This window comes from Bubalus kerabau, chromosome 3 (assembly GCF_029407905.1).
Source record: "Bubalus kerabau isolate K-KA32 ecotype Philippines breed swamp buffalo chromosome 3, PCC_UOA_SB_1v2, whole genome shotgun sequence".
NCBI lineage: Eukaryota > Metazoa > Chordata > Mammalia > Artiodactyla > Bovidae > Bubalus > Bubalus kerabau.
This window is the reverse complement of record NC_073626.1, coordinates 36991735-37011789: the sequence shown is the minus strand read 5'-3', so window position 1 is coordinate 37011789 and position 20055 is coordinate 36991735. Positions and strand designations below refer to the sequence as shown.

Below are 20055 nucleotides of genomic sequence, written 5' to 3'. Positions count from 1 at the left end.
TAGCTTTTATTTTTCAAAATTGTCTTAATTTCAAGAATTCTAGCTCCATGTTAAACCCCATGCATTAAGTATTTGTACCTTGATTTTTGGTTTAGAAAATATTGCTGTAGTCTTTTATTGGCTTCCTGGGATAAATAAGAAAAGTGGGTAAATTATTTCTGATTTTAGAAATTCACAAGGGAGTTAAGCATGATATTGAAACAGACATGAACAAAGCAAGATATGCATTAAATAGCTGCAGTCTCATATTCTCCACATGAAAGAATAAAATTGTGACATAGGCTACCCAAAGCACTGCTGCTGCTGCTAAGTCGCTTCAGTCGTGTCTGACTCTGTGCAACCCCATTGATGGCAGCCAACCAGGCTCCCCCGTCCCTGGGATTCTCCAGGCAAGAACACTGGAGTGGGTTGCCATTTCCTTTTCCAATGCATGAAAGTGAAAAATGAAAGTGAAGTTGCTCAGTCGTGTCCTACCCTTAGCCACCCCATGGACTGCAGCCCACCAGGCTCCTCTGTCCATGGGATTTTCCAGGCAAGAGTACTGGAGTGGGGTGCCATTGTCTTCTCTGTACCCAAAGCACATATAATCCACAAATAGTTTCTCTTTGACTTTGAGTTGAGTCATATTTGAGCAGAGCCTTTCTGGTTACTTGATGTTTATAATAATTTATATTAATAGTAAAAAAGCTCAATTTAGGAGGAATAACTAAGAAATCTGTTTCCTGATCATTTCTTCCCTGTTGTACTTTATCCTAAATATGGTCAATATCACTGGTATACAATTCTTTATACAAAGGAAGCAATAATACCAAACAAGAATTATCAATAAAATTTTCTTATGAACTAGTAGCATGTGCTTGGGAGTTTACTACCTTAAGGGAGGCTCTCATTTAGCATTTCCTATGTTTCAGATGCTGACTCTCCTCTAAAGCTACAAGAGGAACTATCCCTACCCCAGATGGAGGTGCTTGAATTTGGAGTGCCTCTTTTGCGGGAAGGGGCTTGGGAGTTGTGGCCCAAGGCACAGCAAACAGCCCTACACCTTGAATGTGCCTGCTTTCTTCGAGATCTGGCCTGCCGCTGTGGGAGCTGTCATGGGGGAGACTTTGTCCCCTTCCACCGCTTCGCCATCTGTTCCACTAAGAGCTCCAGCAGGACCTCCCGATTCTGTAGCTACAAAGACACTGGCTCGATACTAACACAAGTGATCACAGACAGATTGCAGCTGCCTTCTCCCCAAGGTAAATCAGGGAGCGAAAGAAGCTATGTGGGCATCACTTCTCTTTATTCATGTACTTGGAACTCTTCATTCAAAAGATGAATCAGATTAAGAGAGAAAAATAGGTGGAGAGTCATTTATCAGTGAAGTACCAGAAATTAAAAAAAAAAAAAAAAGTGTGATCTCAGAGTTAAAAGGAACGTTAGAGGTCATACTTGTTTTGGTTGGCAATATTGGGCAAGCTGTGGGTGTGTGCTCAGTTGCTCGATCGTGTCTGACCCTCTTGCGAACCCAGGGACTCCTGCTAAGCTTCTCTGTCCATGGGATTCTCCAGGCAAGAACACTGGAGTGGATTGCCATTTCCTCTGCCAGGGGATCTTCCTGACCCAAAGATCAAAGTCTCCTATGTCTCCTTGCATTGGCAGGAAGATTCTTTATCACTGAGCCACTTGGGGAAGCCCCTTGGGCAAGTTACTTAACCTCAATTAACTGAAGAAAATAACAGTATACATTTCATAGGGTAGTTGTGAGGATTAAGTGAGTTAAGATATATAATGTGCTTTGACTAGTACTAGGCATATGGTTAGTGCTCAATACATTTAATTATTGTTTTTATTATTATAAATTTTCAGTTCAGTACACATATACAGAGTCCTTATGTGTATCAGATGTTTCAAGTAGGTGTTAAAAATCCGAAGTGAAATTATCAGGTTTTCTGAGGGGTGGTGGTGGTTCGGTTCACTTCAGTTCAGTCGCTCAGTTGTGTCCAACTCTTCGCGACCCCATGAATCGCACCACGCCAGGCCTCCCTGTCCATCACCAACTCCCAGAGTTCACTCAGACTCACGTCCATCGAGTCAGTGATGTCATCCAGCCATCTCATCCTCCGTCGTCCCCTTCTCCTCCTGCCCCCGATCCCTCCCAGCATCAGAGTCTTTTCCAATGAGTCAACTCTTCACATGAGGTGGCCAGAGTACTGGAGTTTCAGCTTCAACATCATTCCCTCCAAAGAAATCCCAGGGCTGATCTCCTTTAGAATGGACTGGTTGGTCTCCTTGCAGTCCAAGGGACTCTCAAGAGTCTTCTCCAACACCACAGTTCAAAAGCATCAATTCTTCGGCGCTCAGCTTTCTTCACAGTCCAACTCTCACATCCATACATGACCACAGGAAAAACCATAGCCTTGACTAGATGGACCTTTGTTGGCAAAGTAATGTCTCTGCTTTTCAATATGCTATCTAGGTTGGTCATAACTTTTCTTCCAAAGAGTAAGTGTCTTTTAATTTCATGGCTGCAGTCACCATCTGCAGTGATTTTGGAGCCCAAAAAAATAAAGCCTGACACTGTTTCCACTGTTTCCCCATCTATTTCCCATGAAGTGATGGGACCAGATGCCATGATCTTCGTTTTCTGAATGTTGAACTTTAAGCCAAGTTTTTCACTCTCCACTTTCACTTTCATCAAGAGGCTTTTGAGTTCCTCTTCACTTTCTGCCATAAGGATGGTGTCATCTGCTTATCTGAGGTTATTGATATTTCTCCCGGCAATCTTGATTCCAGCTTGTGTTTCTTCCAGTCCAGCGTTTCTCATGATGTACTCTGCATAGAAGTTAAATAAGCAGGGTGACAATATACAGCCTTGACGAACTCCTTTTCCTATTTGGAACCAGTCCGTTGTTCCATGTCCAGTTCTAACTGTTGCTTCCTGACCTGCATATAGGTTTCTCAAGAGGCAGGTCAGGTGGTCTGGTATTCCCATCTCTTTCAGAATTTTCCACAGTTTCTTGTGATCCACACAGTCAAAGGCTTTGGCATAGTCACAGGCGTATAAATAGAGAATTCCAGTATGGCCTGGTAAAGGTGATAAAATGGACTACCTAGGGGTTTGGATACCTAGAGAAATGGCTATTAGCCCAGCCTGAGAAATGAATAAGGTTTTTCCTTGAAGGGGATAATTCCAGAAGTGAGATCTGAGGGTTATGTAGGAGTTAGCTACTTAAAGAAGTTTTAGTGGATAGATGTTCCCCGAAACCTATAGCCCTCTACCACAGCCCAGATAAGAGTTCACGCTTGGAGTTCTCTGGTGGTCCGGTGGTCAGGACTCTGACACTTCACTGCAGAGGGCCAGCAATTCACCTCTTTGTTTTAACGCTTTCAGTTAGCTTGCCTTGTAGGACAGCTCATTTCACTCTCAGTACTGTCAGAAAACTTCTCTCACCCAGGTGAACTGTACCTTCCTGCAAATTTTTCACTCATTTTTCAGCTTTGTGCCTTCTTTCATATTTGAAGACAGCTGTCAAGACCCAGGAGTATCTTCTTTTTCTCTACTTTAATAAAGGAGACGTTGGTGTTGGTGTTGGTGGGGGAAAGGGATATGGCGAATTGATGGTGGTAAAAGACTGAAATGAAGATTTTGATCTATGATCTTAATACCTCCTTTGGCTGTAACATTCTTATGACTCTGTGAAGGTGGACCAGTGACGGAGAAATTGGTCTCTGGCTGATGAGGTCTATGGTAATTTGCACTTTTGTACTTGCTGAGGGGAAGAGGAAAGAAAACAGGGAATGTCCTGATTGGTATTACGGAAAAATCACAGTATCATTCATAATTGCTTTTCAGCCTTTTGTTTTTGAGAGGTCAGTATTGACCTTTAGATGAGGCAGCTTGGTCAGTCTAGGCGTGAGCAAGGCTCACGACCTTTCCAGCACAGCCAAACTCCTACAGAGGCTTCCCAGACCCTGGGTCTCTGTGCACAGACATGCAGAACAAAGCATGCTGCTCTCTCAGGCTGCAGTCCAATGGTGCCTGAGAACTATGCACCACAGCAGTGCTGCCAAATCCCAGCTTCCTTAGGCCTACTTACCTTATGTGACATCATTAAATGATCAGCGAGCCAGTCCTTTTACTTGCCACAAACCCTCCCTGTAATCGTTCCCTTAGACTCCTTTTCAGTCCCACCACCTGTGCTCCTGAGCCCAAATAGGTAACATCAACACAGCATTTTCAAGTCTTTGCTTTTTGATCAGAAGACAGCTGCAGAGGAAGAGGCAAATCTGGAGGATAGAGGTTATTTAGGATCAACCAGGTCACCCCACTCCAGTACTCTTGCCTGGAAAATCCCATGGACAGAGGAGCCTGGTGGGCTGCAATCCATGGGATTGCTAAGAGTCAGACACGACTTCACTTTCACACATTGGAGAAGGAAATGGCAACCCACTCCAGTGTTCTTGCTTGGAGAATACCAGGGATGGGGGAGCCTGGTGGGCTGCCATCTATAGGGTCGCACAGAGTCGGACACAACTGAAGCGACTTAGCAGCAGCAGCAGCAGGATCAACCAGGTAAAGCTGAAAACCTCTTCTGGCTATTGTGACCCTGGTGGGATGTGACATCTTGTGCCTTCATGTTTTCCTTCACTAGGTCACTTCTTCTGTGGTTCTCTCCCATCTAGTTATAAATCTGATCCAGATATGTTCATAGATTTCTACTATCAGAATTAGTCATCAAACCAGAGGGACATTCTTTATTCATTTCTTTGGCAAACAGAATTAGGAATTGGTTTGGGAGGTTTGAGAATGAAAGGAATTACTATTTAAATCACAAGTAATTGCGTTTAAGGAAAAAAGAATTAGTACCCTAATCTTGCATGTAAGGTTACTATTAAACCTAAATTTACCATTTTTATAATGGGGAAAGCAATTTTCATGAAAGGTAGTCAGGAATTTTTAAATGTTCTCAGTTAATACAAACACAGACGATTAAGGACAGTCATCTTTTTCTCCCTACAGACACTTTTCAGTTCCAGACAGAATCATCCAGAAATCAGGAGGCCTTCACAAGGGAATACTGCAGGTAGGTGGAGATGCTGAGAGTGGACGTGGAGGGGGCCAGAAAGTAAGACACAGCTGATCATTAAACTAGGACACTCACCTTACCTACAGACAAGCAAGGCATCTGACCACCCAGGAATAGTGACTTCTGTTCTCAGCCCAAAATGCAAGTTAACAGTGAATCGGAAAGGCTTTGTTTGATTGTTTATAGGGAAATTATTTCTTAGTGATTAAGAAAAACTTTATTTAATTTCTCTCAAATGTATTATATATGTAACAGATTTTTTTCAGCTATAAATTTGCCTGCTCAATTACTTTTGAACCCAGATGATATTAAAATGATTTTATATTTCATAACCATGTACTTCCTGGCTTTCTAATGTGTGTCTTATCAATTTTGCAAGTTCCTACCTTGAATTCACCAGCAACTCTCAAGTTTCCTATCATTTATTCAGCCTGATTTCCTACAGTTTTCAAACAAAAATCTATATTCTACATTAATCACCCCCATCCTTAATGTGTCTTTGCTCACACAATTCTCCCTTTTAAAAATACTTAGTGATGTCTACCTCCTTCTACTTATCAGAATGTTCACTATCCAAAGCCATCCTCAGTTCTCACTTTTTCAGTCATTCTGTCTCAGAGAAAGCAGACCTCTTTTGAACTTGTGGTGCCTGTGAAAAATGCACTGGACTAGTAGTTCAGAAAGGTGAACTCTAGTTTTGGTTTTACTTAGAAGCTCAGAATCTGCCGGTGCTGGAGGAGACCCTAGTTCGATTCCTGGGTTGGAAAGATCCCCTGGAGAAGGGATAGGCTATCCACTCCAGTATTCTTGGGCTTCCCTGGTGGCTCAGATGGTAAAGAAGCCACCTGTAATGTGGGAGACCAGGGTTCAATCCCTGGGTTGGAAGACCCCCTGGAGGAGGGCATGGCAACCCACTCCAGTATTCCTGCCTGGAGAATCCCAGAGGATTCTGGGGGGGCTACAATCCATGGGGTCACAAAGAGTTGGACATGACTGAGCGACTAAGCACAGCACACACATCAGTAGCTGCGAGGTCATATGTAAGTCATTTAACCTCCCAGAGCTTCAATTTCTTCATCTGTAAAAGGGAGGTAATTTTGCCTACCTGAATGGCAGGGTTTTTATGGAATAAGATGGTGTTATTTCATAAAATATATTCACATGTACCATGATAGAGTTCAAATGGGCTGATAGATAAATTTATTATTACTTATTGCTTTGTATCATTTTTATGTTTTCATGGAGCACAGTGTTAGTTTACTCTTGAGATGTGGTCTTTTCCCCATTTCGTTTGTGAGGTACTTAGTTTGGCTTTAGGTTTTTAAAACTCCCTAATAGGGCTTTGCCATTAAGAACAAAGTCCCTGTCTTTCAAAACCTTGTGGATCAGTGGAGGAGAAGGATTGACATAGGATTAATGAATCATAAAGGAAAGCCTCCCAGACAAAGTGGCTTTTGGACCTGGTAATGCCTCAGCAAAAGTGGGTGCTGTATGGCCACTGTTAGCTCTTCGTCTTCTCTCCACAAAGAACAGAGGAAGAGTTCCTGGATAAAGTGAACAGGAAACTGGCTCAGACCAACCCCAAGAAAGGCATGTTGGCCACGAAGCCCTGCCACTGTAGGGAAGTCCTGAAGTTCGTGCTCTCGCCCCTCACCCAGCACTGCCTGGTCATTGGAGAAACCGCTTGTGCATTTTATTACCTGCTGGAATCTGCCGCTGCCTCCTTGGATCTGTCAGATAATTACATGGTAAGCAAGCTCTGCTCTCTACCCCTGAGCTGAGCCCTACGACTTGGGGGGATTTGATTGGGATTTCTTACCAACAAGTATGAAAAAATGGAGGAAAGTGGGAGAGAGGAAGGAGCTGTAAGGGGTCTAGGAGAGTGTGCGAAGCGGAAGCGTGGCAGTGAAGAGCACCGTGTGCTGCTGAAGCTGCCTCGACACCTCCCGCCAGTCCAGCTCCCCGTTTCCAGTTAAATCCTGCCACAGTTCAGAGTCTTCATAGCCTTGGTCCAGCCACCGTCCTTATCACACGCTTAGCGGCATCCGAATCCTAATCCAGTTTCTCCTCCCCTTCTCTTGTTTGGAGGCCTTCTTTTATTTGAGGAAGGCAAGCAGTCTTCTGGGCCAACCCTCCGCATTCTCGTTTTTTAAAAAGCACAAGGTGAAGATCTGTCAGTTTGAAGAAGCCACTTTCTGTCGTCTCCAGTCAGAGGTGAGGGCAGGGATTAACCTTGAACTTTGCGGTATTTCTCCTTAAGGATTACCCTATTATTTCCTTTAAAGTCTCTTTGCCTTTTGTGAGCAATTATAAATGTGATTTAAATTCAAAACATAGAAATGCATGTAGAAAGTGAAAGAGCACTTCCTAATCCCTTGTCACCCCCAGCACAGTTGATAAGTTGGTGAAAGTGATCAAAAGATATAAACTTCCAGTTATAAGTCCTGGAAACGTGACGTACAGCTTGTGACTGTAGTTAACAATACCGTACTGTATATTTGAAAGTTGCTAAGAGAGTAGATCTTAAAAGTTCTTATCACAAGAAAAAAAATTGTAATTATATGTGGTGATAAATGTTAAACTTGTTGTAGCGATCATTTCCCAATGTATACATATATTGAAACATTATACTGTACACCTAAAACTAACATTATATGTCACTGTCCTTCAATTAAAGAAATCATCACGTTGTACACCTTAAACTAACACAATGTTATGTGTGAAAGATATCTCAATAAAGCTAGAAGGAAAAGAGCGTACTTTTCAAACTCTCCCCGCTCAACCCTATACCACTCAGCTGCTGGGTCCTCCCTCCAGTGTTACATAGCTGTATGTATTTTGCCAGAGGGGCTCAGCATACATAAATGTATATAATCTACCCACTTCCTTTGTTAAATACAAATAGGAGCTCTCTGTACTCCATTCCACATCTTGCTTTAACAGTAAATAAAACCTCCCTGGTGGTCCAGTGGTTAAGACTCCATGCTTCCACTCCAGCGGCAAGTGGGCGGGAGGGTTCAGTCCCTGGTCAGGAAACTAAGATCTTTGGCTGCACTGCAGCCAAAAAATAAATAAATAATGTACCTTGTAGATCATTCTGTATCATCTATGACAAGTTTTCCTGAAGGAATAAGATTCGTATGACAAATAAAAACTCTGGGGAAAGCACGGCATGAGACATTCCATTGTCAAAGGACAAATAGGAGTAAACCTATTTATTCTGTATGAATAACTCAGGACAGCTCAGCAACTTCTCCCAGCCTCCTTGCTATTAAATCCAACAGAGCAAAATGTGTTGGAATGACTATCAGTTTATAAATAATGACTCCATAAAACTATGGGGGATTTTTGTTGGAGAGCCAAAGTTTAAAATTTTTAAAAAGTAAGTAAAAATTAATTTCAGTGTAAACCTTAAGATACTTTGGTTAGGAGAATAAACCTAATGTGGATAAAGCCTTTGGACACCAAAGGGAATATTACAGTAGTCCACAGTGTTGTATTATTTGTGTTTCAACCAAAAGGTCTTTGAAAGTGTTAGTCGCTCAGTCATATCTGACTCTTTCAGACCCCATGGACTGTAGCCTGCCAGGCTGCTCTGTCCATGGGATTCTCCAGGCAAGAATACTGGAGTGGGTTGCCGTGCCCTCCTCCAGGGGATCCTCCTGACCCAGGGATCAAACCCAGGCCTCCTGCACCACAGGCAGATTCTTTACCATCTGAGCCACCAGGGAAGCAAAGTTTTAAATAATTATTTCTTTCCATTGTGCAGTCTTCTTAAGATTGTTCAGAGATTACCATAGACTTGATTCCTTTCTTAGCCATAGATTTAGCCACAGAGCATGAAGGTATATGATAACCTCAGGGTAGTTCCTCAGCTCCTATCCTCGTACACTGTGGTGGTACAACTTGTTTATGAAGAGAATGAGATTTGGTGATATCGCAGATGCTTTCCATGGCATCTGAAACTAAAGACAGTCCCATGTGAGTCCCAGCATCACTTTGTAAATCACAGCCTTTCTCTACTACTCACTGACAAAAGTGTGGGAGATGAGAAAGGAGAGTGCTTTCTCCATAATTACATTTTCTTACTCCTTTGCTTGCTCATGGCTCTACGGGTACTTGTTAGCGTGGCCAGGTTCTGCTCTAACTCTGCTCCCTCTGGCACCTCGGGCCCCAGGTTTGCATTCCAAAATAAGAGCTGGTGTGTTGTATCCAGAACCTTGTCCTTAGTACTCTTCTCACGTTTACATTACTGTTTCTCACTTTACTGTCTCCAGGTCTGTTTCAACATGGGACAGATCACCCTGGCCAAAAAACTGGCTAGGCGAGCCCTTCGTCTGCTGAAAAGGAGTTTTCCCTGGACCTGGCTTGGTGTCATTTTCCAAACATTTCTAGAAAAATGCTGGTATTCCTGTTCCCTGAGTCAACCTCGAAACAACCCTAGTGAGAAGTGAGAAGCTTTGCCAACTTGTCCTGGTTCCATTTAGGGTCACAGAGAACTAAAGTTGGACCTAGGCTGGAGTTTTGCCTATTTGACTCTAAGGCTCCTCTTTTCAAGCATATGAACAGTTCTCATTCATTTACCTTACTCTGGGCCAATTCAGTGTAGCAGAATGAGTACATCTTTTGTCTTTGAAGTATGGTATTATCCTGTCTTTTTCAAATAAAGATACATATATGTGTACTGTGTGTACACATACACATATATGGAATTTAATGTCATTTCTCTGATAGATATACACATAATATTAAACACTGCCTAGTTATCGAGCTGTAATAATTTATAAGAAATCTGTTCAACCAAAAGAACAATTCAAAGAATGAACCTTTTTTTAAAAACCTCTCCGAAAACTTCTTTTTGGTCAAGAGGGATGAATTTGAAAAGCATATGAGGTTAGAAGTAGTGGGCTCCCAGGAATCTTTCTGAGTCTGGAAGTCTGTGGGTGAGTAGACTCCGATTTCTTTTGGGGAAGGCTGGTGGACACTGGTAAAGGATAAGGGTGTGCTAACCACCCTTTGCTTCACACCAGGAAGAAGAAGCTGGCAGTCCTGCAGCAGCAGATGCACTGTCTCTCCCTTCTCCAGCAGCTCTACAGCCTGGAGGCCACAGCCAGCAGCCGCAGATTTGCCTGCCTGGCCACTCTTATGCAGAAGAATTCAGTCAAGGAGTTTCCTGGTGAAGCTCAGGTAAGCAAGCCCTTGCTTTACCTCTGGACCTCACTCAGAAACCTAAAATGCTAGGGGAGAGACCCTGTCAAGTCCCTGGTTAAGCATGGTTCCACGGTAACCCAGACTTAACAGGACATTGCTGATTGTGTGTTTGAGCAGGGTTCTGTTTGCAGTTTATAGGGAGGCTTTCATGTATGATACTATCTGTGTACCCTCTGAATTGAATGTTGACCTTAGCGTGTATTTGTGTGTACAAAAGAGTGATCAGAAGTAGGGAAGGGGTCATAGCTTCCATCAGATTCTCAAGCCAGTGGTCCAAAAATAAGGATAAGATTTGCTGACTTAGGGAAAAAGAAGAAACGGAAATATGTCTTCCTAATTTTAGTGTCTATATATAGATATACCCATTTGCTCAACAAATATTTGATGAACACCTATTCTATACCAGATTTCCCTGATAGCTCAGTTGGTAAAGAACCCGCCTGCAATGTGGGTTCAATCCCTGGGTTGGGAAGATCCCCTGGAGAAGGGAAAGACTACCCACTGCAGTATTCTGGACTAGAGAATTCATGGACTGTATAGTCCATGGGGTCACAAAGAGTCGAACACAACTGAACGACTTTTCCTTACTCTGTACCAGACACTGGATCTTAGTTCCAGGGAAACATAAGTGAAATATTTAGTATGTTCAGTTCAGTTCAGTTCAGTCACTCAGTTGTGTCCGACTCTTTGCGACCCCATGAATCACAGCACGGCAGGCCTCCCTGTCCATCACCAACTCCCGGAGTTCACTCAGATTCACGTCCATCGAGTCAGTGATGCCATCCAGTCATCTCATCCTCTGTCATCCCCTTTTCCTCCTGCCCCCAATCCCTCCTAGCATCAGAGTCTTTTCCAATGAGTCAACTCTTCGCATGAGGCAGCCAAAGCACTAGAGTTTCAGCTTTAGCATCATTCCTTCCAAAGAACACCCAGGACTGATCTCCTTTAGAATGGACTGGTTGGATCTCCTTGCAGTCCAAGGGACTCTCAAGAGTCTTCTCCAACACCACAGTTCAAAAGCATCAATTCTTCGGCGCTTAGCTCTCTTCACAGTCCAACTCTTACATCCATACATGACCACTGGAAAAACCATAGCCTTGACTAGACGGACCTTTGTTGGCAAAGTAATGTCTCTGCTTTTCAATATGCTATTTAGGTTGGTCATAACTTTCCTTCCAAGGACTAAGCATCTTTTAATTTCATGGCTGCAGTCACCATCTGCAGTGATTTTGGAGCCCAAAAAGATAAAGTCTGACACTGTTTCCACTGTTTCCCCATCTATTTCCCATGAAGTGGTGGGACTGGATGCCATGATCTTTGTTTTCTTAATGTTGAGCTTTAAGTATGTTAGGTGATAATAAATGCAATGAAATAAATTAAGCAGAGGCCAGAGGACATAGAGTTCTGGGAACTAGGGGTGCAGTTTTAATAAGGTGGTAGGGAAAGCCTCACCGAGCAGGTAGTATTTGGGCAACTATCTGAAGGAGAAGAGAAAGTAGGCCACGTGGGAGAAGAGGCCACCTGGGAGAAGAGTGGGCAGGAGGAAGGCAGAGTGAATGCACAAGGCCTGCCCTCTGTGTTGAGGAGTAGTGCAGGGGCCAGTGTGACTAGAGGGGAGTGAGAAGAGAAAGAGCCAGGAGGTAAGTCAGAGAGTCCAGGGAGGGGGTGGCAGATGGTGCAGGCCTTGTGGCCACTGTTTTGGCTTTTACTCCAAAGAAGATGAGAAGCTGTTGGAAAATTCTTAGAAGAGGAGTGACAGAGTCTACTTATATTGGAAATATAACAAAGACAGAGTTTCAAGAGTGTCATCAAATGATGTTAAATATACAACTGATGACAGAGATCTAGGCAGCAGTTCTATAGAGTTCTAAGGAGCAATTAGAGGCTTCATTTAGAGAAAAACAGAAGAGGTGCAGTTTGAGCAGCATTTTGAAGGGGAAGTCTAGGATTGGGGAAAAGAAAAGGGGCAGATGGAGGAAGCTCTTTAAAGAACAAGCAGTGACAATGGTCAAATCAAAAACGTAGGGGTGAGAAGGAGCGTGTTTTCATAGCTGGAGTTGAGGTGAGCAGTGGCTCCCAGGAGTGCCACATAGAGTGAAGAGCAGGCACGCGGGGGCTCTTAACCAGAAAAGGGACGAGCTGGAGCTGCAGCCTGACTGTGCAGTCTGGATATTCACCCCTTGTTTGTTGTCCCACAGGTTGTCTCTACCTATGTGGCCCTCTCCCAGTTCTCCCAGAACGAGGGTGACAAGGAGAAGTGGCTGCACCGTGAGCAGCTGGCCATTCAGAAAAGCAGCCTGTGCTGGTCCTCCAGGGAGGGACTGTTGGCCACAGCCCAGCTCATGCAGGCCTTGGCCTACACCAAACTCTGCCTTGGGCATCTCGACTTCTCCATCAAGCTGGGTAATGGGGCCTGGGGCTGGTGGGCCTGGGGCTTTTGGAGAGGCCAGGCGCACCTCTAGACCTCACGATGCTCTTTAACCTCCTTAGGTTTTCAAGCTCATGAGATATGCAGACACCTCAAGAAACCAGCTCTGGAGAATCTGGTTCTCTCAGTTCTCTTCAGATCTGCATTTCTAAAGAAGAAGTATTAAGATCCTTTTCTGTCCTTTGTAGTTGTTGCCTCAGAGGGGAGATTATGACCTACCAGAGCAGTTTAGAGTGGAGAGGGAGAAGCTGTCTTGTCTGCACAGCCAGGACTGTCTCCGGTAGTCCTCCAGAAACATCGTCTTAAGTTTGAGGGGTCAGGAGTAGAAATGCAGAGTCTGGGCACCAGATATTCCCCCCCTTCCCTCCACCCCGCGCATGCGTTTTACTGCAGGGAGGTTGGTAATTGCAATAGTTCAAGACCCTGGAAGTGGTTTCAGAGTCATTTTCCCACTTCCTTTGCTTAGAGATAGGTCTGATCCCAGGCACAGATGCTCTCTATGTAAATAGAATTACGGGACGGAGATCTAGGGGCTGTTAGGCCACCTTGAAGGTGTAAGATCCCGTCCTCTCCTGTACAGCCCTTCCCATTCTCCAGCTGGTCCCAGTGGCTCTGTCTCTTGGCAGGTTTGATCTATGTGTCCACGTGCTGGAGAGTCAGTGGACGCTCATTTCCCAGAGTCATGATGTCCTTGGCCAGGCCTGCTTCTATTCTGCTTGCTTAGATCTGCTGCTCTACGGAAAAGGTAAATCTTGTGCAGGGCTCTGCTGTATTCCTGAGGGATTCAGACCTCAGGTGGGGCCCTAGGTTTGGCACACAGGCACTCATAGGCCTGACCTTTGGGCATGGCCTCTGCTCCTGGCCCTTGTTCCTTAAAGTCTAGGAACCACATTGTGATTCAGGGTGCCTGCTTTTCAGATGGTGTCTCCTTCCCTGGACCACGCACTTTATATACCACTTTATAGTTGACAGCTTATACTACTAGCCTGGTTACTCTCTCTGTCCACAGGATGGCTGTGTCGGCCCTTTGGGGAATGTCTGCATTTCATTCAACACTATGAGCACAGCTGCATTCTAAATTCTCAGAGCAATGTCATGCTGGGGGTCCACTCCTCTCTGGCCATGTGGTAATGTAGGGTATCAGAGTCTTACTCAGGGCTGTGGGAAAGGGTAAGTTTGAAGACACCATGAACTCATTTAAGCTATTGCCTTTGCCCTACAAGGCAGGATGGTTCCACATCTCCAACCCATTTCTAAAGACCATTCACCTCCCATTTCCCCCCACATTATTGGGAGGGTTCTTCTTGTCCCTTAAGAGGTTTGGGTTCATAGATTAAGGGTTCAGTTTAGAGTTACATTTAAGTGTGAGATAATCCATGGCAAAGCTGTATATCATTGGTTTTCTTTTGAACCTCCTTACACGTGAGTTAGTAGCCTTGGCCCCTTACCAGAATCACAAATCTGACTGAAGGAGATCTTAGAGCCTTAGAGTAGTGACGGTTCTGTGGAGGAGCCATAGTGGGCAACTAGGGGAGAGAGCTGAGAGCTGTGGTTCTTTCCCTTCAGGTTTGCCCAGGACTCACAGTGGAATCAGTTTGAGTACCACTTCTCCAAGGCTCACCAGTTGGTGAAAAGAACCAATGCCTCACTATTTGGTTCCCATGGCTTTGTCCGATTCCTAGAGTGCCATGTGCTAATTTTACAGAAAATGCCAGAGGATGTCTTCCTGCAAACTCTCGCAGAGACTCGCCACCAAATCCTCACGGTACCTGTCTCCATTATCCTCAACTAACACCTATGGCATGGTACTCTTTCTGCCACCTGCTTCTCTCCCTTACTCTTCTCCTTGCTGCCTTGGTCTCTTTTTCCTCCTTGAATCCTTTTTTCCCCCTCCACCTACAGACTCTGTCCACCTACCTCATGTATCCTCCCAGATATTCTTGCATGTAGATCAGGACTGGATTTCTTACTGGATTTGCAAAAGCTACTACCCAATGGCATTAAAATGTTGACGCTTAGCCCTTCTCAGTAGACCACTCTGGCTTTGTCTATAGTTTGACACATTTCCCTACATCCTTTCCTTCTGAGTCTAAAACATTCCAGGTCCTCTGTATCTGGGAACAGACTTTCTGGGCCTCCTTGACCATCAGTAACTCCTTCCTGTTCCCCCAGCCCTGAGTTGAGTGTGCTGAGTGGGAACTGCAGTAAGTTCTGATGGAGTGGAGTGGAGGAAAGAAAGTACTAATCCCTGAGCTAATGGACCTTCCTTTCCTTTCAGTACTTTAAGGAGTTCTTCTCCCGATGTGTGACCTGCCCTGTCTATCACCAGTGGGTCTCTGAGCTTAAAGCCTTTGTAATAAGAAATGGAAAGATGTCCTTGACCAACATCATCAGACCTTTTGACACCTGCCTGACCAGAATTTGGATAGAGGGAGAATTGCTGGAGGAAAATAACTCCTTTGAACAAAATTTGGAAATACAGAGTAAGCATTCCTTTCTGGAACTCTTGTCTGAGAGACATAAAGAACAGTCTCAGATTCTTACTCACAAGCAGTTAAAAGGCATGTCCAAATAAGAACGGACATGCAGATATGAGGATTAGTCCTTGCTTTAGAGGTAGTTGTCATTCTCTCACAGTGCCAGCTTCCGCCTCAACAGAGACCCCTTTACGTAAGGCGTGTAAAAGCCTTTGTCAGCCCTTTGTTTCAGCATCTGTAACTCTTAGGCATAGGAAATTCCCCTTTGGTCCCAGCGCAAAGAAATAGGTTGTTTCCGTGGAGTAGCTGGATGATCACGAAGGGAGAAAGAAGGCCTTAGAAATAACAATGTAATGTCTATGAAGGTGAATGATAAGAAATGAGCAAGAAAAAGAGAGGAGAGAATATAGTTTCTTGCTTTAAGACTCAGCAAATCTCCTTTTTCCAGGCCATGAGTTAAATTTGTAATAGCCAAGGAAATTCTTTGTGTTTGTATTACTCTTTATGTTCCTGTTTTCAGGATTTGTCAGAGAGGCTGATGTCAACAAGAAGGATAAAGAAGAAATTCAAGAATGTATCTGTTAATCAAACAAAAATCCTCTGAAGGGACCATGATTCTATTATAACATGTAACACAAAGATATGCCACCGAGTCTCCTTTTTAAGATGCTATATATGTACATATTAAATATGCTAGCCTTTTACATTCACCACTATCTGTATATTTTCATAAAAATAAAACGTGTTTCTAAAGCATGAAATTTAGATCTTTCTTAACTCTCTTCATTAATGCCACTGTGGCAGAAATTGTTACTAGAACCAGAGCTAGGCCAGAGGCCAGGGAGGCTTTGAGATTAAGTTGATTCCATCTTATATAAGGTGAGTCTATTAACAGGTAACTCTTGCGTGTTGCAGCATTTCCTATTGTGGCTGGATAACATTCCATTATATGGATATGCCACATTTTGCTTATCTGTTCATGCACTAATGGATATTGGCTTGGTTCTGCTTTTTGGTTATTATGAATAATGCCATTATAAACATTTGTGTGCAGGTTTTGCTTAAACATATGTTTCAGTTCTTTTCGGTATATACCCAGGAAAGGAATTGTTAGGTCATGCAGATGCTCTCTGTTTAGCTCTTCAAGGAACTGTCGTATTTTCTCCTAAGTTGCTATACCACTTATATTCCCAGCAGCAATGTGTAAGGGTTCCAGTTTTTCACATCTTCACAAACAATTGTTATTTGTTTATTTTTTTATATAGCCATTCTAGTGATTTTGAAGTGATATCTCATTGTGGTGTTGAATTGCATTTCCTTAATGACTAATGATGTTCATTTTTTATAAGCTTATTGGCCATTTTTATGTCTTCTTGGAGAAATGTCTATTCAGATCCTCTGCCCATTTGTTATTGGAATATTTGCCTTTTTATTGTTGAGCTTGAAGAATTTCTTATATATTCTGGATGCTAAACCCTTATCAGATTTGATTTATAAATATTTTCTCTTATTCTGTAAGTTGTCTTTTCACATTCATGGTGGTATTGTTTTATAGCACAAAAGTGTTTTGTTTTGATGAAGTCCAATTTATCTGTTTTTGTTTTTTGGCTGCTTGTGGGCTGCCGTCTCTGGGGTCGCACAGAGTCGGACACGACTGAAGCGACTTAGCAGCAGCAGCAGCAGCTTTGGTGTCATATCTTAGAAACCATTGCTCATCTTAAGTCACAAAGATTTTTTTCTCTGTTTTCTTCTAAGAGTTTTATAGTTTTAGCTTTTATTTAGGTCTTTGATTATTTTGAGTTCTTTTTTGCATATAGTGAAAGTTAAGTTTCCCTCATTCTTTTGCATGTAGATATACACTATCTCAGCTGCTGCAGCTGCTGCTGCTGCTGTTAGGTAGCTTCAGTCTTGTCCGACTCTGTGCGGCCCCATAGACGGCAGCCCACCAGGCTCCCCCATCCCTGGGATTCTCCAGGAAAGAACACTAGAGTGGGTTGCCATTTCCTTCTCCAATACATGAAAGTGAAAAGTGAAAGTGAAGTTGCTCAGTCGTGTCCGACTCTTCATGACCCCATGACTGCAGCCTACCAGGTTCCTCTGTCCATGGGATTTTCCAGACAAGAGTACTGGAGTGGGGTGCCATCGCCTTCTCCGACTATCTCAGCACCATTTGTTAAAAAGACTGTTCCTCCCCCATTTAAGTAAATACTGTCATTTTTATTTTTTAATAAGATTTATTTATTGGTTTTGTTTTGGCTGCACTGCATGGCATGGCAGGGATCTTTAGTTCCCTGACCAGGGATCAAACCCAGGCCCCCTGCTGTGGAAGCTTAGAGTCTTAACCACTGGATCACTAGGGAAGTCCCCAGGTACTCTTGTTGATGTATGGTTTTATTAGACGTATGGGTTTATTTCTGAACTCTCAATTCTGTTGCATTGGCCTATATAGCTATCCTTATGGCAAGCCACACAGTCCTGATTATTGCAGCTTTGTAGTAAGTTTTAAAATCAGGAAATGTGAGTCTTCCAACTTTATTATTCTTTTTCAAGATTGTTTTGACTGTTCTGGGTCCCTTGCATTTCCATATCACTATCAGCTTGCCAGTTTCTACAAAAAGGACAGCTGTAATTTTGATAGAATATGTTGACTCTGTAAATCAATTTGCAGAGAACTGCTATCAGCATTATTAAGTTTTCTTTTAAAAAATTTTATTTATTTAATTGTAAGATAATTACTTTACAATATTGTGGTTTTTGCCATACATCAGCATGAATCAGCCATGGCTGCACATGTGTCCCCCCCATCCTGAACCCACCCCCCAACTCCCTCTCACCCCATCCCTCTGGGTTGTCCCAGAGCACTGGCTTTGAGTGCCCTGCTTCATGCATCAAACTTGTACTGGTCATCTATTTCACATATGGTAATATACATGTTTCAATGCTATTCTCTCAAATCATCCCACCCTTACCTTCTCCCACAGAGTCCAAAAGTCTGTTCTTTACATCTGTGTCTCTTTTGCTGTCTTGCTTATAGGATCATTGTCACCATAAGTTCCATATATAAGCATTAATATACTGTATTGGTGTTTCTTTCTCTGGCTTACTTCACTCTGTATAATAGGCTCAAGTTTCATCCACCTCATTAGAACTGACTCAAATGTGTTCTTCTTTATAGCTGAGTAATATTCCATTGTGTATACGTACCATAGCTTCCTCTTCCATTCGTCTGCCAATGGACATCTATGTTGCTTCCATGTCCTAGCTATTGTAAACAGGGCTGCAGTGAACATTGTGGTACATGTGTGTCTTTCAGTTCTGCTTTCCTTGGTGTGTATGCTCAGCAGTGAAATTGCTGGGTCATATGGCAGTTCTATTTCCAGTTTTTTAAGGAATCTCCACACTGTTCTCCATTCCCACGAACAGTAAAAGAAGGTCCCCTTTTCTCTACACCCTCTCCAGCATTTATTGTTTATAGATTTTTTGATGACGGTCATTCTGACCAGTGTGAGATGGTACCTCATTGTGGTTTTGATTTGCATTTCTCTGATAATGAGTGATGTTGAGCATCTTTTCATGTGTTTATTAGCCATCTGTATGTCTTTGGAGAAATGTCTGTTTAGTTCTTTGGCTGACGTTTTGATTGGGTTCATTTTTCTGGTATTGTGCTGCACGAGCTACTTGCATATTTTGGAGGTTAATTCTTTGTCAGTTGCTTCATTTGCTATTATTTTTTCCCATTCTGAAGGCTGCCATTTTGCCTTGCCTATTGTTTCCTTCATTGCACAAAAGCTTTTAAGTTTAATTATGTCCCATTTGTTTATTTTTGTTTTTATTTCTGTTACTCTGGAGGGTGGATCATAGAGGATCTTGCTGTGATTTATGTCAGAGAGTGTTCTGCCTATGTTTTCCTCTAAGAGTTTTCTAGTTTCTGGTCTTACATTTAGATCTGTAATCCATTTTGAGTTTATTTTTGTGTTTGGTGTTAAAATGTGTTCTAGTTTCATTCTTTTACATGTGGTTGACCAGTTTTCCCAGCACTACTTGTTAAAGAGATTGTGTTTTCTCCATTGTATATTTTTGCCTCCTTTGTCAAAAATAAGGTGTCCATAGGTGCATGGATTTATCTCTGTGCTTTTTTGTTCCATTGATCTATATTTCTGTCTTTGTGCCAGTACCATACTGTCTGGATGACTGCAGCTTTGTAGTAGAGTCTGAAGTCAGGAAGATTGCTTCCTTTGGTTCCATTCTTTCTCAAGATTGCTTTGGCTATTTGAGGTTTTTTGTGTTTCCATACCCATTGTGAAATGATTTGTTCTAGTTCTGTGAAAAATACCATTGGTAGGTTGCTAGGGATTGCATTGAATCTATAGATTGCTTTGGGTAGTGTACTCATTTTCACTATATTGATTCTTCCAATCCACAAACATGATGTGTTTCCCCATCTATTTGTGTCATCTTTGATTTCTTTCATCAGTGTTTTATAGTTTTCTCTATAGGTCTTCTGTTTCTTTAGGTAAATTTATTCCTAAGCATTTTATTCTTTTCATTGCGATGGTGAATGGGATTGTTTCCTTAATTTCTCTTTCTGTTTTTTCATTGTTAGTGTATAGGAATGCAAGGGATTTCTGTGTATTAATTTTATATCCTGCAACTTTACTATGTTCATTAATTAGCTCTAGTAATTTTCTGGTGGTGTCTTTAGGGTTTTCTATGTAGAGGATCATGTCATCTGTAGATAGTGAGAATTTTACTTCTTCTTTTCCAATCTGGATTCCTTTTATTTCTTTTTCTTCTGATTGCTGTGGCTGGGACTTCCAAAACTATGTTGAATAGAAGTGGTGAGAGTGGGCACCAAGTTTTCTGATCC

General features: G+C 42.7%; 2 protein-coding genes across 4 annotated transcripts in view; one reads left to right on the top strand and one right to left on the bottom strand.

The window, feature by feature from the left end:
- The window catches only part of OARD1 (O-acyl-ADP-ribose deacylase 1), a 160234-nt gene that overhangs the window by 55778 nt on the left and 84401 nt on the right, over window positions 1–20055 (bottom strand). The window lies entirely within an intron of this gene.
- Window positions 914–15949, top strand: LOC129645912 (adenylate cyclase type 10-like). Its single transcript, XM_055571442.1, has 13 exons — window positions 914–1241; window positions 5006–5069; window positions 6601–6820; window positions 7161–7286; window positions 9350–9522; window positions 10103–10259; window positions 12482–12686; window positions 12774–12870; window positions 13338–13456; window positions 13721–13838; window positions 14278–14476; window positions 14990–15194; window positions 15709–15949. The coding sequence occupies exons 1-13, from the start codon at window positions 959–961 to the stop codon at window positions 15771–15773; spliced, it is 2031 nt and encodes a 676-aa protein (XP_055427417.1). The 5' UTR covers window positions 914–958; the 3' UTR covers window positions 15774–15949.

Coding starts and splice junctions, on each gene's coding strand:
- LOC129645912 (XM_055571442.1), top strand. CDS start 959: ATGGAGGTGCTTGAATTTGGAGTGCCTCTTTTGCGGGAAGGGGCTTGG. Junction 6,821..7,160: donor ATCTGTCAGATAATTACATG/GTAAGCAAGCTC, acceptor TCTTGTTTGGAG/GCCTTCTTTTATTTGAGGAA. Junction 10,260..12,481: donor AGTTTCCTGGTGAAGCTCAG/GTAAGCAAGCCC, acceptor GTTGTCCCACAG/GTTGTCTCTACCTATGTGGC.